The sequence below is a fragment of the Lethenteron reissneri genome, unplaced genomic scaffold (genome assembly GCF_015708825.2).
Source record: "Lethenteron reissneri isolate LAM-NWPU_2019-01 unplaced genomic scaffold, ASM1570882v1 scaffold_1381, whole genome shotgun sequence".
Lineage (NCBI taxonomy): Eukaryota > Metazoa > Chordata > Hyperoartia > Petromyzontiformes > Petromyzontidae > Lethenteron > Lethenteron reissneri.
The window spans coordinates 820-22,459 of record NW_026891093.1 but is presented as its reverse complement, the minus strand read 5'-3'; the positions used below and the strand labels follow the sequence as shown (position 1 = coordinate 22,459).

Here is a 21,640-nt window from a genome sequence, read left to right as displayed (position 1 = left end):
AGTCTGTGGGTCTCTGTGTGGTGAGTCTGTGCGTCTCTGTGTGATGAGTCTGTGGGTCTCTGTGTGGTGAGTCTGTGGGTCTCTGTGTGGTGAGTCTATGGGTCTCTGTGTGGTGAGTCTTGGGGTCTCTGTGTGGTGAGTCTGTGGGTCTCTGTGTGATGAGTCTGTGGGTCTCTGTGTGGTGAGTCTGTGGGTCTCTGTGTGATGAGTCTGTGGGTCTCTGTGTGGTGAGTCTGTGGGTCTCTGTGTGATGAGTCTGTGGGTCTCTGTGTGGTGAGTCTGTGGGTCTCTGTGTGGTGAGTCTATGGGTCTCTGTGTGGTGAGTCTGTGGGTCTCTGTGTGGTGAGTCTGTGGGTCTCTGTGTGATGAGTCTGTGGGTCTCTGTGTGGTGAGTCTGTGGGGTCTCTGTGTGATGAGTCTGTGGGTCCCTCTGTGTGGTGGTTGTAGTCTGTGGGTCCTCTGTGTGAGTAGTCTATGGGTCTCTGTGTGGTGAGTCTGTGGGTCTCTGCGTGGTGAGTCTGTGAGTCTCTGCGTGGTGAGTCTGTGGGTCTCTGTGTGATGAGTCTGTGGGTCTCTGTGTGATGAGTCTGTGGGTCTCTGTGTGGTGAGTCTGTGAGTCTCTGTGTGTGAGTCTGTGGGTCTCTGTGTGGTGAGTCTGTGGGTCTCTGTGTGATGAGTCTGTGGGTCTCTGTGTGGTGAGTCTGTGGGTCTCTGTGTGGTGAGTCTGTGGGTCTCTGTGTGATGAGTCTGTGGGTCTCTGTGTGGTGAGTCTGTGGGCCTCTGTGTGATGAGTCTGTGGGTCTCTGTGTGGTGAGTCTGTGGGTCTCTGTGTGGTGAGTCTATGGGTCTCTGTGTGGTGAGTCTGTGGGTCTCTGTGTGGTGAGTCTGTGGGTCTCTGTGTGATGAGTCTGTGGGTCTCTGTGTGGTGAGTCTGTGGGTCTCTGTGTGATGAGTCTGTGGGTCTCTGTGTGGTGAGTCTGTGGGGTATTTGTGTGATGATCTGTGGGTCTCTGTGTGGTGAGTCTGTGGGTCTCTGTGTGGTGAGTCTATGGGTCTCTGTGTGGTGAGTCTGTGGGTCTCTGTGTGGTGAGTCTGTGGGTCTCTGTGTGATGAGTCTGTGGGTCTCTGTGTGGTGAGTCTGTGGGTCTCTGTGTGATGAGTCTGTGGGTCTCTGTGTGGTGAGTCTGTGGGTCTCTGTGTGAGTAGTCTATGGGTCTCTGTGTGGTGAGTCTGTGGGTCTCTGCGTGGTGAGTCTGTGAGTCTCTGCGTGGTGAGTCTGTGGGTCTCTGTGTGATGAGTCTGTGGGTCTCTGTGTGATGAGTCTGTGGGTCTCTGTGTGGTGAGTCTGTGAGTCTCTGTGTGGTGAGTCTATGGGTCTCTGTGTGGTGAGTCTGTGGGTCTCTGTGTGAGTCTGTGGGTCTCTGTGTGAGTCTGTGGGTCTCATCTGTGTAGTGAGTCTATGGGTCTCTGTGTGAGTCTGTGTGGGTCTCTGTGTAGTGAGTCTGTGGGTCTCTGTGTGGTGAGTCCGTGGGTCTCTGTGTGAGTCTATGGGTCTCTGTGTGGATCTCTGTGTGAGTCTGTAGGTCTCTGTGTGAGTCTGTGTGGGTCTCTGTGTAGTGAGTCTGTGGGTCTCTGTGTGAGTCTGTGTGGGTCTCTGTGTAGTGAGTCTGTGGGTCTCTGTGTGGTGAGTCTGTGTGAGTCTCTGTGTGTAGTGAGTCTGTGGGTTTTCTGTGTGGTGAGTCTGTGTGAGTCTCTGTGTAGTGAGTCTGTGGGTCTCTGTGTATTGAGTCTGTGGGTCTCTGTGTAGTGAGTCTGTGTGTCTCTGTGTGAGTCGGTGTTGGCAGCTGCAGGATGTCTTCACACCAAGGAGGCCGTGCCGGGCTGCGCCGCGGTGACCCCACTACGTTGAGCGGCGCCGGTCGCGGTGGCGGCGGTGACCTCACCGGGAAGGTCAAGGGGTTGGAGGTGGTGGTGGAGGAGAAGGGCGATGAGGTGGAGGTGGTGATGATGGCGGAGAAGGGAAATGCCGTGGCCGCTGGTGGTGACAGCGCCGGGAAGGTCAAGGGGTTGGAGGTGGTGGTGGAGGAGAAGGGCGATGAGGTGGAGGTGGTGATGGTGGAGGAGAAGGGAGATGTTGTGGCCGCTGGCGGTGACCTCATCGGGAAGGTCAAGGAGGTGGAGGTGGTGGTGGAGGAGAAGGTCAAGGAGGTGGAGGTGGTGATGGCGGAGAAGGGAGATGAGGTGGAGGTGGTAATGGAGGAGAAGGGAGATGAGGTGGAAGATAAGAGTGAGGTGGAGGATGGGAAGGGTGAGGAGGAGGTGGAGGATGGGAAGGGTGACGAGTTGGATAAGAAGGGTGAGGAGGGTGAGGAGGTGGATGGGAAGGGTGGGGAGGGTGAGGAGGGTGAGGAGGAGGTGGATGATGAGGACGAGGAGGTGGGTGACAGTGAGGAGGAGGTGGAGGGTGCGGAGGAGGTGGAGGGTGAGGTGGATGAGGATGAGAAGGGTGAGGAGGTGGAGGACGAGGAGGGTGACAGTGAGGAGGTGTTGATGGCCTCCTCCTCCTCCCACGTCGTCCTCAAGCGCCAGCGGAGCCTCACGGGGCGAGGCAGCCCCACGGAGCAGGAGAGAAAGAGGTACACACACACTTATACATATATATACATACACATATATATACATACACAACACATACATACACACACATATATATACATACATATACATACATACACACATACATACACACACATACATACACATACATATATATACATACACACACATACACACACATACATACACACATACACACATACACACACATACATACACATACATATATATACAACAACAACACACAACCGCCATTCGCCACTAAGTGGCGGTGACGTCACCACGACGCTTGTGCCAGGCCATGTGCACCGTGAGGCTACCACGTGAAGTGTCGAACACCCGCTGGCAGGAGGTCACGGGGCAGACCCAGCAGGTGCCACGGGTCGACTGACTGTGATGACCGAGACGACTGGCTGATGCACCACCTGTGCCCCCTACTGTGCCAACTTGCTGTGCTTTAGCCACCCAGCACTCCGCTCGTTGTTGTGAGCGTCGCTCACAGAGGCTGATCTTGACACTGCTGGTACCAGTCATCGGCAAGTCCACTCAGCTCCACGTCCTCCTGTACCACATCACTCCATCTCTTCTATAACCCGTGCCGCGCCAGTTTCGCCCCCTTGTTCCGGCCGAACAAAAGCTGTTTAGGCATGCGGTGGCTGGCCATGCGGGCTACATGACCCAGCCAACGCAGCCTTGCCTGCTGGAGGTGCTCACCGATGGGACTTTGCCCAGATCTTTCAAGGATTTGTGATCCTTGAAAGATCTGGGTAACCGGCGAAGATGTTCCATTAGGGGAGTGCACGTTTCGCAAGCGTAGAGAAGGGAGGGAATGACCGTGGCCGAGAAGACCTGAAGCTTCCACATAGCGTTACGCAACCGATTAAAAGATACATGCCATTCGACTGATTCGGAGTGAGACCTCTGCTGTTAAACCAGAGACGGTCATAAGCACACTGCCCAGGTATGGGAAACTCTCCACTCTCTTCACAACTTCCCCATCACCGATTAGGAGTTGTGGGGGGTGGAGTGTCCGATGGTACAAAATACCAAGGCAAGTGCTTAGTTTTGGTGGGGCTGATGGTAAGGCCCCACCTCTTAGTGGCACACTCCAGTTTCAGCAGCAGCGTCTCCAACTCCTCCTCTGAATGAGCAGCAATTACCAAATCATCGGGATACATAACGTGGTTGACCAATAGGGAGCCATCCCTTGACCGCACCCGGGCATCGATCAGCCTCTCATTATATCTGTACCAAATGGAAATTCCCCTGGTACAGCTATTGAAGGCTTCACGAACTACGTGGTCAAAATAGATGTTAAATAATGTGGGAGCCAGAGGACATCCCTGTCGCACCCCAAGGTGTACAGGGAATGGCTCCGACTCCCGGCCACGTAGTTTTACCCGGGCCCACTCACCATCATGAAGGTTCTTAATGATCGTGAGCAGAGGGTCAGGGACTCCGAAAGCACGAAGAACAACCCAGAGCCCAGTCCTACTGATGGTATCATAGGCCTTGACCAGGTCAATAAAGCAGAGATGTAGGTCTTTTTGGAATTCCCTACACCTCTGCTGTAGCAGACGGACAGAAAATATGGCATCTGTGCAGGACTGCCCTTTCCTGAAACCCCTGTAGTTGTTACAGTCTGTGCGGTCCCCCTTCTTAAAGAGGGGTCACCAGGGCATCCTTCCAGTCCTGCGGAACCCGTCCAGTGGTCCAGACTGTTGTTATGATGTCATGTAGGGCAGTCTGTGCACAAACGCCACCCTCCCTCAGCATTTCGCTTGGGAGATCATCTCTGCCCGGTGCCTTTCCTGGTCTCAGACTCTGGATCACCTTCAGTACTTCCTCAACAGATGGCACCTCAGCCAGCCACTCACAGGGGGTGACTTCTTCTTCCAATATTTGAGGCACCGCAGCCTCAACAGGGGCATCCCCACTTTGTGCCATGATGTTTTCCTGGCTGAGGGATTTCCCCTCCCCCAGGACCTCACAGAAATGCTCAAAAAATCTGCAAACCTGTTCCCTGGGGGTCGGAGATTGGATTACCGTTTTTTCCCCTAATGATGGTAATAGGTGTGGCGCTGCAGGTTACTTTTTTGATGGAGTTAAATAGGAAATTGTGATCCGCGACCACCACCCATCCTTGCAGCGCCTCACGCCTCTCCGAACCTCCGAGCGAAGCCTCATTCTCCGACGTGGGATGTTGTAGCTGATGAGAGTGGGCCTGTCGCTTTTTCTCAACTATCCTGAACACCTCCTCTGTCAGCCAGGGTCTCTGGGGAGGTCTGGACCGCATACCCAAAGCAGCCATTGCAGCTGCGTGAGTCACAGTCCTAAACCTCGCCCATTTACCCTCGACATCAGCTTCTCGACTGACTCAGCCCTTCATCTTCGACCCAAGATGCGCCCCTTCACGATGAGGCGTTACGTCATGCAGCTATAACCGCAGTAACCCCTCAGGTGTCACCCTGCCATTACACATACACAAGACAAAGATCCTCCGTATAGCCTTAACAGACTGTAGGGGCAAGTGCTGTTAGCGAGCACCTATGAAGGCCGGCACGGCACACGAGGGGGTGTGTGGCCAGCACCACGCCCGACCGCCTTTGTCTCCCCAGTGGCGATGTTTACACACCGCACCAGGTACTCATTTCAGGCTGAGTCGACCTACGGGAGGCCCAGGACCGGTTCAGATAATCGTCACTGGTGTTGGCCGTGAGCGGGAATCGAACCCGGGTCGCCGGGTTCATAGCGCAGCGTAGCGCTAACCGCTACACTACCGCTCCCCATTCACATACACACACATATACATACACACACATATGTAGTAAGTTCGAGGAGACGATGTCGAAGTTGAGGCACACTCTGTTTATTAACCCAGGGACAGGCACAATAGTTGAAGGGGTATCGACCCCTTCACCCGTACTATGGGAAACCCACCCTAGTACTAAGCCCCCTGTCCTGTTCCCCAGTCCTCCTCTACTGGGCTACGGGAGGCTGACTGATCTGGCCCTGGCAAGCACAGATCTCGGCACCAGCTAACCAGCCTTGCCCTGATAAGGGCAGCGGTCTGGAAGCTTTTGGGCCGCGCCGCTGGCTTACCCGGCTCGGCCCTTATAAGGACAGCGAGACCGGGGAGTCCCAGGGCCTAATCTCCGAGTCTTGGATCTTCACTGGTCAGCTTCGTGTCGAACTGCCTCGAGCTCTTTGGGTCTCCACCTTTTATAGGGATCACCTCCGAGGGCTGGGGGCGTGGGCAATAACGGATGCGGACGTCGGTGTGACCACCCGTGTATGTGAGTGCCAACACCCCTGTGTTTGTTGTCCGCCGTTTCTCCCGTAATAATCCCTACACATACACACACATACACACACATATACATACACACACATATACATACACATACACACATATACATGCACACACATACACACACATATACATACACACATAAACATACACGTGTAATATGAAGATGCATATTGTGTGTGTGTGTCTGGGGGGGGGGGATAACTGGGCGATGGTGATTGGCTCTGCCGGCCTCAGCCCGCAGCCAATGGGATGTCGAGCCAGAGGCGTGGCCCTGGGGCTGCACAGCAACATCTAGAAGGTTCCAGGGGTGAGGCTGCTGATTGGATGGGTGGCATCACGTGGGCCACGTGGTGTAAGGGGTAGAGAGACACAAGCTCGTGGTCAGTGTGGAGAGCAGAGGTCGCAAACGGGTTTTGATTCCTTACCCCCTGTACCCGATTACCCGTACCCGACACCCGTACCCGGCCGCACCAGGGTCGTAAACGGGTACCCGTACCCGGCCGTACCCGTACCCTACCCGTACCCAGCTGGGTACGGGTACCCGTTCCCTACCCGTACCCTACCCGAAACGAGTGACAAACGGTTACTCACCGGTGACTCACGGCCTACCTGTACCCGTACCCTACCTATACCCGATACCCGTACCCTACCTGTACCCGGCTGGGTACGGGTACCCGTTCCCTACCCGTACCCTACCCGAAATGAGTGACAAAATGGTTACTCACCAGTGACTCACGGCCTACCCGTACCCGGGCCGCACCAGGGTCGCAAACGGCTACCCGTACCCGGCCGGGTACGGGTAGCCGGGTATCGGATACCCGGTTGCAACCTCTGGTGGAGAGGTGTGAGGGAGCGAGCGAGCGAACGCCACACTGGAGTAACGGGGGAAAAGGAAACCCGGCGTGTGAGGGAGCTGTGTACATGGAGAACAAATACAGACCAGACAAAAGACACGATATCGTCCGGAGCGGATTTATGACACATCTGTCTCTGTGTGGTGAATCTATGGGTGTCTGTGTGGTGATGTCTATGGGTGTCTGCGTGGTGATGATGTCTATGGGTGTCTGTGTGGTGATGTCTATGGGTGTCTGTGTGGTGATGTCTATGGGTGTCTGCGTGGTGAGTGCCGCTGTGGGTGAGTGCTGTCAATGTGGTTACCCACAGCCCCGTCTTCAACCAAGGAGTGTGGTACGAGAAAAAAAGACGCAGTTCGCGGACACTGTCCAGCTCAAAGGTCGGTGTGTGCGTACGTGTGTGTGTGTACGTGTGTGTGTACGTGTGTGTGTGCGTACGTGTGTGTGTGTACGTGTGTGTACGTGTGTGTGTACGTGTGTGCGTACGTGTGTGTACGTGTGTGCGTACAAGTGTGTGTGTGTACGTGTGTGTGTACGTGTGTGTGTACGTGTGTGTGTACGTGTGTGTGTACGTGTGTGTGAACGTGTGTGCCGGACGGGCAACACTGTCGTGGGCAGTGCTGTGGGGGGAGGGCCAATGCCCATTGGCCTCTCCCCTCATGGCATCTGTGACCACCACAGTGGCTAAACGGGGGCTCTGGACGGCTGCGAGGGGCTGGTAACCCCTCCACCTTCTATTAATTACCACGAAACCACGAATTAAACATAAACCTGTAACTAATAAGCTTGTGCCGGAGGCCCCGGGGGGTCAGGCTTTTATGACGTCTCCTGGCCAAACCCCATTTGGCGGAGCCAGGAGATTGAATCTTCACCCTCGGGGCTCCTCCAGAAACAACGAAAAACCATTGCGGTTGGCCACGTGGAATGTTCGAACGCTCACTGCGGAGGAGAGGCTGCCACTCCTTTGTCGGGAGCTGGACCGGTACCGCCTGGATCTCTGTGGCATTCAGGAGGTCCGGTGGACCGGTTCTGGCTCTTGAGGGGTGGGCAGTCCTCTACTCGGGGCAGGAGACTGCCAAACAACAGGGTGTGGCTCTTCTTCTGAACAAAAGAATGAAGGGGGCGTGGGAGGTGTGGGAAGCTGTAAGCCCCAGGATACTTTGGGCTCGCCGTCCCATCAACCGGAGGCGAGGAGTGGTGGTCGTGGTTACTTATGCCCCCACCGAAGACGAACATCCGTGGAGGGATGCAGGCAAAGCCGATGAGTCAGACGCTTTCTATGACCTCCTGTCACAGGTGCTGGCTAAAGTGGCCACTCGGGACTTCAATGCCCGAGTTGGTCATGATGCTGGCACCTGGTCTGGAGTGATTGGAAGGCATGGGCCAGATCAGCTCAATAACAATGGTAGGAGGCTGCTAGATTTTTGTGCAGCCCATGGGCTTGTAATTACCAACACGCTCTTCCGGCATCGGCGCATCCACACAACATCATGGATGCATGCCGGGTCCAAGCAAGAACATCTGCTGGACTACATAGTGACGGACCAGCGGATGCGAGCCCATGTCCTTGACACCAGGACCTACCGTGGAGCTGATCTGCCCTCTGACCATCGACTAGTCATCTGTAAGATGCGCCTGCCATTTATCCACTCCGGTGGTGGGTGTACACCCAGGATCCCATTCCAACCAAAAGTGGCCTGGTCTCAGTTAGCTGATGAAAGTTGCAAGAGAGAATTTCATCATCGCTTGCAGCTGGGGTTGGCATCGTCCCCCACTCCACCTGATGTCGAGGGTAAATGGGCGAGGTTTAAGACTGTGACTCATGCAGCTGCAATGGCGGTCCAGACCTCCCCAGAAACCCTGGCTGACAGAGGAGGTGTTCAGGTTAATTGAGAAAAAGCGACAGGCCCACTCTCATCGCCTACAGCATCCCACGTCAGAGAATGAGGAGGTTTACCGCAGCCTTCGCTTGGAGGTTCGGAGAGCCGTAAGGCGCTGCAAGGAAGGGTGGTGGTCGCGGGTTGCTGAGGAGATGGAATCTGCCTCAGTGGCCTGCGATCACAAATCACTATTTAACTCCATCAAAAAAGTAACCTGCAGCGCCACACCTATTACCATCATTAGGGGAAAAAACGGTGATCCAATCTCCGACCCCCAGGAACAGGTTTGCAGATTTGCTGAGCATTTCTCTGAGCTCCTGGGGGAGGGAAAATCTCTCAGCCAGAAAAACATCATGGCACAAAGTGGGGATAACCCTGCTGAGGCTTCGGTGCCTCAAATATTGGAAGAAGAAGTCACCCCCTGTGAGTGGCTGACTGAGGTGCCATCCGTTGAGGAAGTACTGAAGGCAATCCAGAGCCTGAGACCAGGAAAGGCACCGGGCAGAGATGATCTCCCAAGCGAAATGCTGTGGGAGGGTGGTGCTTGTGCACAGATTGCCCTATATGACATCATAACAACAGTCTGGACCGCTGGACGGGCTCCGCAGGATTGGAAGGATGCCCTGGTGGTCCCCCTCTTTAAGAAGGGAGACCGCACAGACTGTAACAACTACAGGGGCATCTCACTCCTCAGTGTGCCGGGAAAGATCCTGGCAAGGATTATTCAACATCGCCTTGCTAGGCACGCTGAGGAGAGGCTTGCGGAACCCCAATGCGGTTTCAGGAAAGGGCGGTCCTGTATAGATGCCATATTTTCTGTCCGTCTGCTACAGCAGAGGTGTAGGGAATTCCAACAAGACCTACATCTCTATTTTATTAACTTGGTCAAGGCCTATGATACCATCAGTAGGCCTGGGCTCTGGGTTGGTCTTCATGCTTTCGGAGTCCCTGACCCTCTGCTCACGATCATTAAGGACCTTCATGATGGTGAGCGGGCCCGGGTAAAACTACGTGGCCGGGAGTCGGAGCCTTTCTCTGTACACCTTGGGGTGCGACAGGGATGTCCTCTGGCTCCCACATTATTTAACATCTATTTCGACTGCGTAGTTCGTGACGCCTTCAATAGCTGTACTGGGGGAATTTCCATTTGGTACAGATATAATGGGAGGCTGATCGACGCCCGGGTGCGATCAAGGGATGGCTCCCTATTGGTCAACCACGTTATGTATGCCGATGATTTGGTAATAGCTGCTCATTCAGAAGAGGAGTTGGAGACGCTGCTGCTGAGACTGGAGCGTGCCACTAAGAGGTGGGGCCTTACCATCAGCCCCACCAAAACTAAGCACCTGCCTGGGTATTTTGTACCATCGGACACTCCACCCCAACAACTCCCAATTGGTGATGGGGCAGTTGTGGAGAGAGTGGAGAGTTTCCCATACCTGGGCAGTGTGCTTATGACCGGCTCCAGTTTGTCAGCAGAGGTCTCACTCCGAATCAGTCGAGCGGCAATATCTTTTCATCGGTTGCGTAACGCTGTGTGGAAGCTACCTGGTCTGTCGCTCCGCACGAAGCTTCAGGTCTTCTGGGCCACGGTCATTCCCTCCCTTTTCTACGCTTGCGAAACGTGGACCCCCCTAATGGAGCATCTTCGCCGGTTGAAAACATTTAGGCTGGCCTGCCTACGATCCATCTTGGGTTTAACCAGGCTGGATTGTGTGAGGAGCTCACAAATCCTTGAAAGATCTGGGCAAAGTCCCATCGGTGAGCTCCTCCGGCAGGCAAGGCTGCGTTGGCTGGGTCATGTAGCCCGCATGCCCAGCCACCGCATGCCTAAACAGCTTTTGTTCAGCCGGATCGAGGGGGCTAAACGGGCGCGGCACGGGCTAGAGAAGAGATGGAGTGATGTGGTGCAGGAGGACGTGGAGCTGAGTGGACTTGCCGATGACTGGTACCAGGTGTCAAGATCGGCCTTAGTGGAGGAGGCTCGTGAAGGACGCTACTGGGCAGTTGGAGGCAGTCGCCCTCCAACATCAAAGGAGGGCGGAGGAGCGACGCTCACAACAATGAGCGGAGCGCCGGGTGGCTAAAGCACAGCAAGTTGGTACAATAGGGGGCACAGGTGGTGCATCAGCCAGTCATCTCGGTCATCTTGGTCAGTCGACCCGTGGCACCCGTGACCTCCTGTCAGCGGGCGTTCGACACTTCACATGGCCTCAAGGTGCACTTGGCCTGGCACAAGCGTCGTGGTGACGTCACCGCCAATTAGTGGCGAATGGCGGTTGTTGTTGTTGTGTAAGTGTGTGTGAACGTGTGTGTGTGAACGTGTGTGTGTACGTGTGTGTGCGTACGTGTGTGTGCGAACGTGTGTGTGTGTACGTGTGTGTGTGTACGTGTGTGTGTGAACGTGTGTGTGTGTAAGTGTGTGTGAACGTGTGTGTGAACGTGTGTGTGTACGTGTGTGTGCGTACGTGTGTGTGCGTACGTGTGTGTGCGTACGTGTGTGTGCGTACGTGTGTGTGTGTACGTGTGTGTGTGAACGTGTGTGTGTGTACGTGTGTGTGTGTGAGCGTGTGTGTGTGTGTACGTGTGTGTGTGAACGTGTGCATGTGTACGTGTGCGTGTGTACGTGTGCGTGTGAACGTGTGTGTGTGTGTACGTGTGTGTGTGTACGTGTGTGTGTGAACGTGTGTGTGTGTGTGAACGTGTGTGTGTGTACGTGTGTGTGTGAACGTGTGTGTGTGTACGTGTGTGTGTGTACGTGTGTGTGTGTACGTGTGTGTGTATGTGTGTGTGTGTACGTGTGTGTACGTGTGTGTGTGAACGTGTGTGTATGTACGTGTGTGTACGTGTGTGTGTGTACGTGTGTGTGTGAACGTGTGTGTGTACGTGTGTGTGTGTACGTGTGTGTGTACGTGTGTGTGTGTACGTGTGAACGTGTGCGTGTGTGCGTGTGTACGTGTGTGTGTGTGAACGTGTGTGTGTGTACGTGTGTGTGTGAACGTGTGTACGTGTGTGTGTGTACGTGTGTGTGTACGTGTGTGTGTGTACGTGTGTGTGAACGTGTGTGTGTGTACGTGTGTGTGTGTTAGTGTGCGTGTGTACGTGTGCGTGTGTACGTGTGTGTGTGTACGTGTGTGTGTGTACGTGTGTGTACGTGTGTGTGTGTACGTGTGTGTGAACGTGTGTGTGTGTACGTGTGTGTGTGTTAGTGTGCGTGTGTACGTGTGCGTGTGTACGTGTGTGTGTACGTGTGTGTGTGAACGTGTGTGTGTGTACGTGTGTGTGTTTACGTGTGTGTGTGTGTGTACGTGTGTGTGTGCAGAGATTGTTTCTGGATCCGTACTCGTCCTCCGAAGACAGCGACAATGACGACAACTTCCCAAACACACAGACTCAGTGACACACACACAGACACACACACACAGACTCGGTGACACACACACAGACACACACACAGACACACACACAGACACACACACAGACACACACACAGACACACACAGACACACACACAGACACACACAGACTCAGTGACACACACACAGACACACACAGACTCAGTGACACACACACAGACACACACAGACACACACACAGACACACACAGACTCAGTGACACACACACAGACACACACACGTACACACACACAGACTCAGTGACACACACACAGACTCAGTGACACACACACAGACACACACACAGACACACAGACACACACAGACTCAGTGACACACACACAGACTCAGTGACAACAAAGATCCCCCATATAGCCTTAACAGACTGTAGGGGCAAGTGCTGTTAGCGAGCACCTATGAAGGCCAGCACGGCACACGAGGGGGTGGGTGGCCAGCACCACGCCCGACCGCCTTTGTCTCCTAGTGGTGATGTTTACACACCGCACCAGGTACTCATTTGAGGCTGAGTCGACCTAGGGGAGGCCCAGGACCGGTTCAGATAATCGTCACTGGTGTTGGCCGTGAGCGGGAATCGAACTCGGGTCACCGGGTTCATAGCGCAGCGCGCTAACCGCTACACTATCGCTCCGTGTCGCTGTGTGTGTCGCTGTGTGTGTCTGTGTGTGTCTGTGTGTGTGTCACTCAGTGACACACACACAGACACACACACAGACACAGTGACACACACACAGACTCACACACAGACACACACACAGACTCAGTGACAAACACACAGACTCAGTGACACGCACACAGACACACAGACACAGTGACACACACACAGACACACACACAGACACACACACAGACTCAGTGACACACACACAGACACACACACAGACTCAGTGACACACACACAGGCACACACACAGACTCAGTGACACACACACAGACTCAGTGACACACACACAGACTCAGTGACACACACACAGACACACACAGACACACACAGACACACTCACAGACACATAGACACACACGGAGACACACACAGACATACACAGAGACACACACATAGACACACAGACACACACAGAGACACACACACAGACACACACAGAGACACATAGACACACACAGAGACACACAGACACACACACAGACTCAGTGACACACACAGACACACACAGACACATAGACACACACAGACACACTCACAGACACACTCACAGACACACACAGACACACACAGACACACAGCTGAAGTGGGCTACTCAAGCTGCTCGCTCTGCTTTGGGTGTTGCCCGTCGATTTGGAAGTAATCCCGCGGCAACGCCGCCTCAAGAGAACGACGACCCACAAAAGGGTTTTGAAGTTATATCCGTTGACTCGTGAACCGAATAAATCCCGTGTTCCTCGTTGAGTCTCGTCATCGTTTTTATTTTCTTACCTATAAACGACACTTTTTACAGGTAGGAACAATGTCCCACACTGCTGCCCACCAGGGATTATTTGTCTGTCTGTCTGCCGTGGATAAATAAATATATAATATAGACAGCTCTCTGATTGGTGGAGACCTACTGCCGGGTACGGAGAGGGGAGGGGCCTAAGGAAGGGGGGGGTCAGGGGAGGGGCCTAAAGATATGGGGGGGGTCAGGGGAGGGGCCTAAGGGACGGGGGGTCAGGGGAGGGGCCTGAGGGAGGGGGGTTCAGGGGAGGGGCCTGAGGGAGGGGGGGGGGGTCAGGGGAGGGGCCTAAAGATATGGGGGGGGTCAGGGGAGGGGCCTAAGGGACGGGGGGTCAGGGGAGGGGCCTAAGGGAGGGGGGGTCAGGGGAGGGGCCTAAGGGAGGGGGGGTCAGGGAGGGGCCTAAGGATATGGGGGGGTCAGGGGAGGGGCCTAAGGGACGGGGGGTCAGGGGAGGGGCCTGAGGGGGGGGGTCAGGGGAGGGGGCCTGAGGGAGGGGGAGGGGCCGATAGTGAAGGGGGCTGTCTGCCTGGCTGGCTGCCTGGCTACCTCAAGTCACGTGATCTTGTACACAGGGAGAGGAACAGCAGGTTCCACACTGCCCACCAGGGATTATGTGTCTGTCTGTCGTGCACGAATGCGCTGTCCAACCAAGTTCCGACCTGCACACTGCGAAGGAACATGTTTTTTTCCGTGTGTCTGTCTGTCCGTCCGTCTGTCTCCGTGTGGACGCTAGACTTGCGAAGGGTTCGGCTCGCGAGCCGTGGAGTTGACGTTGACGACGAGTCGCTGGTTCCACGCCGCAAGCCCCGCGGTGAGCCGGCGCTGTTCCGCTTTCCCATCCGGAAACTTGAAAGTAGTTAAATGAACAGTTTAGTGCCGTTATTTCGCATCGTTTAAAAAACACGTTCCTTCGGAGTGGGTAGGTAGGAACTTGGTTGGACAGCGCATTCGTGCACGACAGACAGACAAATAATCCTTGGTGGGCAAGTGTGGAACCTGTTGTTCCTCTACCTGTGTACAAGATCACGTGACTTGAGGTAGCCAGGCAGCCAGCCCCCTTCACTATTGGCCCTTCCCCTGACCCCCCTCCCTTAGGCCCCTCCCCCCTTAGGCCCCTCCCCTGACCACCCCCCCCCATATCCTCAGGCCCCTCCCCTGACCCCCCTCCCTTAGGCCCCTCCCCTCTCCGTACCCGGCAGTAGGTCTCCACCAATCAAAGAGCTGTTTGTATTATATATTTATTTATGCACGACAGACAGACAGATAAATAATCCCTGGTGGGCAGTGTGGAACATTGTGTCCCTGCCTGTGTATTTCCTTGCGCCACTCAAGCTGCCCGGGGGTTGCCCCGAGCGGGGAGCTCACACGGCCGAATCGAACGAGGAACGCCACTTGACCGACTCGGAACGAGACGGTTCCGGGGCCAAACCAGAGCCGGTCTCGAACGCACCGCCCAGACACGGAGGGTGACACGCCCCCTCCACCACTCTAGCCATGACTGCCCCACGGTGGCTAGGAGATGTTGACTACCTCGCCTGGTGCGCAGGAGGTCTGTGTCTCTCTCTCTCTCATCATCATCACGGTGGCTAGGAGATGTTGACTACCTCGCCTGGTGCGCAGGAGGTCGTGGGTTCGATCAAGACCATGGCTACGCCTGCTGCTGTATGTTTGGAGTTTGTGGTGTCTCTCTCATCATCAAGGTGGCTATGAGATGTTGACTACCGCGGCTGGTCTACAGGAGGTCTGTGTCTCTCTCTTTCATCATCACCACGGTGGCTAGGAGATGTTGACTACCTCGCCTGGTGCGCAGGAGGTCTGTGTCTCTCTCTCATCATCATCACGGTGGCTAGGAGATGTTGACTACCTCGCTTGGTGCGCAGGAGGTCTGTGTCTCTCTCTCATCATCATCACGGTGGCTATGAGATGTTGACTACCTCGCCTGGTGCGCAGGAGGTCTGTGTCTCTCTCTCATCATCATCACGGTGGCTATGAGATGTTGACTACCTCGCCTGGTGCGCAGGAGGTCTGTGTCTCTCTCTCTCATCATCATCACGGTGGCTATGAGATGTTGACTACCTCGCCTGGTGCGCAGGAGGTCTGTGTCTCTCTCTCTCATCATCATCACGGTGGCTAGGAGATGTGACTACCTCGCCTGGTGCGCAGGAGGTCTGTGTCCTCTCTCTCATCATCATCACGGTGGCTAGGAGATGTTGACTACCTCGCCTGGTGTACAGGAGGTCTGTGTCTCTCTCTCTCTCTCTCATCATCATCACGGTGGCTAGGAGATGTTGACTACCTCGCCTGGTACACAGGAGGTCTGTGCCTCTCTCTCTCTCTCATCATCATCACGGTGGCTAGGAGATGTTGACTACCTCGCCTGGTGCGCAGGAGGTCTGTCTCTCTCTCTCATCATCATCACGGTGGCTAGGAGATGTTGACTACCTCGCCTGGTGCGCAGGAGGTCTGTGTCTCTCTCTCTCATCATCATCACGGTGGCTAGGAGATGTTGACTACCTCGCCTGGTGCGCAGGAGGTCGTGGGTTCGATCAAGACCATGGCTACGCCTGCTGCTGTATGTTTGGAGTTTGTGGTGTCTCTCTCATCATCAAGGTGGCTATGAGATGTTGACTACCGCGGCTGGTGCGCAGGAGGTCTGTCTCTCTCTCTCATCATCATCACGGTGGCTAGGAGATGTTGACTACCTCGCCTGGTGCGCAGGAGGTCTGTGTCTCTCTCTCTCATCATCATCACGGTGGCTAGGAGATGTTGACTACCTCGCCTGGTGCGCAGGAGGTCGTGGGTTCGATCAAGACCATGGCTACGCCTGCTGCTGTATGTTTGGAGTTTGTGGTGTCTCTCTCATCATCAAGGTGGCTATGAGATGTTGACTACCGCGGCTGGTGCGCAGGAGGTCTGTGTCTCTCTCTTTCATCATCACCACGGTGGCTAGGAGATGTTGACTACCTCGCCTGGTGTGCAGGAGGTCGTGGGTTCGATCCCAACCCTGACGATGCCTGCTGCTGTCTATTTGGAGTTTGCGGTGTCTCTCTCATCATCACGGTGGCTAGGAGATGTTAACTACCTCGCCTGGTGCGCAGGAGGTCGTGGGTTCGATCCCGACCCTGACACCTGCTGCTGTATATTTAGAGTTTGCGTGTCTCTCATCATCATCACGGTGGCTATGAGATGTTGACTACCTCGCCGGGTGTACAGGAGGTCGTGAGTTCCATCCCGACCCTGAAGCCTGCTGCTGTATGTTTGGAGTTTGTGTGTCTCTCTCTCTCTCTCATCACGGTGGCTATGAGATGTTGACTACCTCGCCTGGTATACAGGAGGTCGTGAGTTCCATCCCGACCCTGACGATGCCTGCTGCTGTCTATTTGGAGTTTGCTGTGTCTCTCTCATCATCACGGTGGCTAGGAGATGTTTGACTACCTCGCCTGGTACGCAGCAGGTCGTGGGTTCGATCCAGACCATGACACCTGCTGCTGTATATTTGGAGTTTGCGGTGTCTCTCATCATCACGGTGGCTAGGAGATGTTAACTACCTCGCCGGGTGTACAGGAGGTCGTGAGTTCCATCCCGACAGGCTAAAATAACCCCTGCCCCGATTAAACCCGGGTATAGTTTGGCCCAGTCCAGAGTATACCCGGGGGGGGGGGGGGGATGAAGTCTCCAAGGCTAAACTAGACCCCCCGGGGGTTTAAACTCGACTGGGCCAGACCATACCGCTCCTGGCAGACTAAGCCCCGTGTGAAAGTTCACAGGCAATTATCCAGACAGAGAACAGGCGACAACGCACTTCAATCGATATCTAAAACGCGTACGCGTGGAAGTAAGAATCTCAATTGATCAATTGAAGCATTTTAAGTTCAGGGTTATTAAATCCTTTATATTAAGTTCGCTTGCTTGCTTAGGACCGTGCAAATCTTTCGGTCGTTTTTTAACCCACTTCCCGTGATCCAACCGAGCTGATATTTTGCACACAGACTCGTTGTTCGTGACAATTAATGTTCGTGAAAATTTTTTTTTCCAAAATTTTACACTGTTTAGGGAAAACAAATTAAATATTTAATTACCAATTGTTTAATGCTGCCAGACAATCATCTGACCCATAGGTGGCAGCCATCTCAAGCCAGAGGACGAGAGGACTCTAGCCGCCCCGATGCCACGCATATAAAGGATTTATAGTGAAAACTTTGTTTTACGGGTTAAATTTTTTTTAAAGTTTTTTTTTTCTGGTTGAAGCAGTCAACGTCTACGTGTTTACAGTTTAAATAAAATGTTGGAAAAATTTAGTAATTCACGTGTATATCGCTCAACGCTATTACTATCACGGGGGTATGATGATTTGGCCTAAAGGGGCATAATTTGGCCTAGGCCATAATATACCCGGCTATAATCTAGCCTAGGCCGTTTTAACCCCGGTACACTACACCTGTGGGTACACTACACCTGTGTGTATACTACACCTGTGGGTACACTACACCTGTGTGTATACTACACCTGTGTACACTACCCTGTGTGTACACTACACCTGTGTGTACACTACACCTGTGGGTACACTACACCTGTGGGTACACTACACCTGTGTGTATACACCTGTGTGTACACTACACCTGTGTGTACACTACACCTGTGTGTACACTACACCTGTGGGTACACTACACCTGTGGGTACACTACACCTGTGTGTATACTACACCTGTGGGTACACTACACCTGTGTGTATACTACACCTGTGTACACTACACCTGTGTGTACACTACACCTGTGTGTACACTACACCTGTGGGTACAACTACACCTGTGGGTACACTACACTGTGTGTATACACCTGTGGGTACACTACACCTGTGTGTACACTACACCTGTGTGTACACTACACTGTGTGTACACTACACTGTGTGTACACTACACCTGTGGGTACACTACACCTGTGGGTACACTACACCTGTGGGTACACTACACCTGTGGGTACACTACACCTGTGGGTACACTACACTGTGTGTACACTACACCTGTGGGTACACCTGTGGGTACACTACACCTGTGTGTACACTACACCTGTGTGTACACTACACCTGTGGGTACACCTGTGTGTACAGTACACCTGTGTGTACACTACACCTGTGTGTACACTACACCTGTGGGTACACTACACCTGTGGGTACACTACACCTGTGTGTACACTACACCTGTGTGTACACTACACCTGTGTACACTACACTTGTGTGTACATACACCTGTGGGTACACCTGTGTGTACACTACACCTGTGTGTACACTACACTGTGGGTACACTACACCTGTGGGTACACTACACCTGTGGGTACACTACACCTGTGGGTACACTACACCTGTGTGTACACTACACTTGTGTGTACACTACACCTGTGTGTACACCTGTGTGTACACTACACCTGTGTGTACCACTAACACCTGTGGGTACACTACACCTGTGGGTACACTACACCTGTGGGTACCACCTGTGAGTAAACTACACCTGTGGGTACACTACACCTGTGTGTACACTACACCTGTGGGTACACCTGTGGGTACACTACACCTGTGTGTACACTACACCTGTGTGTACACTACACCTGTGGGTACACTACACCTGTGGGTACACTACACCTGTGTGTACACTACACCTGTGGGTATACTACGGCCTGTGGGTACACTACACCTGTGGGTATACTCCGGCCTCTTACACCGGGTAAAGTCTCGTAAATGGAATGACCATTGTCAGCCGTGATTGATCTATGGCTGAATGAAAGCCTCCCCAGCTATCGTCATCTCTCAAGATCCCAACACAGGATTCTGTCACGTTGACAAAAGACAAATAGTTCACTGCAGTCACGAAAGCTTTCAATCAAAAGATGCACACATTTATTTAAAAGCAAACGGGCATGTGTGGATACGCATTTCCTGAATCCCTGCATTGTGGTCATCTTGCCTGAGGTCATCTTCACCCCGATGATATTGAGTAAATGTGTCCGCGCCTATTTCCCGTACCTGGCACGGTCTTGGTAAGCCCACGAGCTCTAGCCGCCAGTAGCCAACACGAGTCAACACACACGTCGCTACAGAGCTTCTTTGAGAGGGAGAAAGACCCAATGATGACCTCTCCCCCTCCCCTCCCTCCCCCGTGAAAAAAATTGTCTTCCACGAAGCCGGTGCCTGGTGCCTAAAAGGTTGGGGACCGCTGGGTGCTTCAGAAAGATGGACCCCGATTTGAAATCGAGAAATCTCTTGCAACCACCAACCGCCCATTAATAAAACTCTTACCACTTGAAAGGGCATAGAGAGGGAGGGGCATAGAGAGGGAGGGGCTTAGAGAGGGAGGGGCGTAGAGGGAGGGGCTTAGAGGGGGGAGGGGCGTAGAGGGGGAGGGGCTTAGAGTATAAAATGATGGCCGCCATTCGCCTCTCCCAGCGCACAAACAGCCCCTGGGCTGTTTTGAAATTGGGTCCATCACTTTAAACAACCTGTACACTGTACACTACACTGTACACTACACTGTACACTACACTATTCACTATAAACTACACTACACTATACACTACACTATACACTACATTACATTACACTATACACTACATTACACTACACTATACACTACATTACACTATACACTACACTATACATTTCACTATACACTACATTACACTATACTATACACTACACAACGACCACTACCACTTTAGTGTTTTGTTTGAAGCAGCCTGTATGACCAAAGGCAGGGGCTAACAAACACATCATCACCACCATCATCATCATCATCATCGTCACCACCATCACCATCATCACTACCATCATCATCATCACCATCGTCACCACCATCATCATCATCGTCACCATCATCACCATCATCGTCACCACCATCTGCGTCACCATCACCACCACCACCATCATCACCAACATTATCGTCACCACCACCATCGTCACCACCATCATCATCACCACCACCATCGTCACCACCACCATCATCACCATCATTATCGTCACCACCACCATCGTCACCACCATCATCATCACCATCGTCACCGTCATCATCACCATCGTCACCACCACCATCACCACCACCATCACCACCATCGTCATTATCGTCACCACCATCATCATTATCGTCACCACCACCACCACCATCATTATCGTCACCACCACCATCATTATCGTCACCACCATCACCACCACCATCATTATCGTCACCACCACCATCGTCACCACCATCATCACCATCGTCACCGTCATCATCACCATCGTCACCACCACCATCACCACCATCACCACCACCATCACCACCATCACCACCATCGTCATTATCGTCACCACCACCACCATCATTATCGTCACCATCATCATTATCGTCACCATCATCATTATCGTCACCATCATCATCATCGTCACCATCATCATATCGTCACCACCACCATCACCACCACCATCATCGTCATTATCGTCACCACCATCATCATTATCGTCACCACCACCACCATCATCATTATCGTCACCATCATCATTATCGTCACCAATCATCATTATCGTCACCACCACCATCATCATCATTATCGTCACCATCATCATCATCGTCATTATCGTCACCACCATCATCATTATCGTCACCACCACCACCATCATCATCATCGTCACCATCATCATTATCGTCACCACCACCATCATCATCATTATCGTCACCACCACCACCATCATTATTATCGTCACCATCATCATTATCGTCACCACCATCATCGTCATTATCGTCACCATCATCACCATCGTCATCACACTGGGTGGTGAGACACTGGGTAGTGAGACACTGGGTAGTGAGACACTGCTAGTGAGACATTGGGTGGTGAGACACTGGGTGGTGAGACACTGGGTAGTGAGACACTGCTAGTGAGACACTGGGTAGTGAGACACTGGGTGGTGAGACACTGGGTGGTGAGACACTGGGTGGTGAGACACTGGGTAGTGAGACATTGGGTGGTGAGGGAGACTTGAACGGTTGATGGAGCTGCAGCTCCTCAGTGTAAGACGACTGCGGCACGGCACACCGGACACGCGCCGCTCTCCTAAGACACACACACAGACACACACACACAGTCACAC

The 21,640-nt window shown here is 53.4% G+C and overlaps 1 protein-coding gene across 1 annotated transcript; it reads left to right on the top strand.

Annotated features, from left to right (window-relative positions):
* The first annotated feature begins 1,850 nt into the window (after positions 1–1,850).
* Positions 1,851–12,523, top strand: LOC133362132 (uncharacterized). Its single transcript, XM_061581086.1, has 3 exons — positions 1,851–2,636; positions 7,094–7,163; positions 11,986–12,523. The coding sequence occupies exons 1-3, from the start codon at positions 1,852–1,854 to the stop codon at positions 12,061–12,063; spliced, it is 933 nt and encodes a 310-aa protein (XP_061437070.1). The 5' UTR covers position 1,851; the 3' UTR covers positions 12,064–12,523.
* Positions 12,524–21,640: the final 9,117 nt, after the last annotated feature.

What these genes read in the sequence shown, in the direction of transcription:
- LOC133362132 (XM_061581086.1), top strand. Translation starts at nt 1,852, where the DNA reads ATGTCTTCACACCAAGGAGGCCGTGCCGGGCTGCGCCGCGGTGACCCC. An exon ending in ACGGAGCAGGAGAGAAAGAG is followed by an intron (nt 2,637 to 7,093) that starts GTACACACACAC and finishes GGTTACCCACAG; the next exon opens with CCCCGTCTTCAACCAAGGAG. An exon ending in GGACACTGTCCAGCTCAAAG is followed by an intron (nt 7,164 to 11,985) that starts GTCGGTGTGTGC and finishes GTGTGTGTGCAG; the next exon opens with AGATTGTTTCTGGATCCGTA.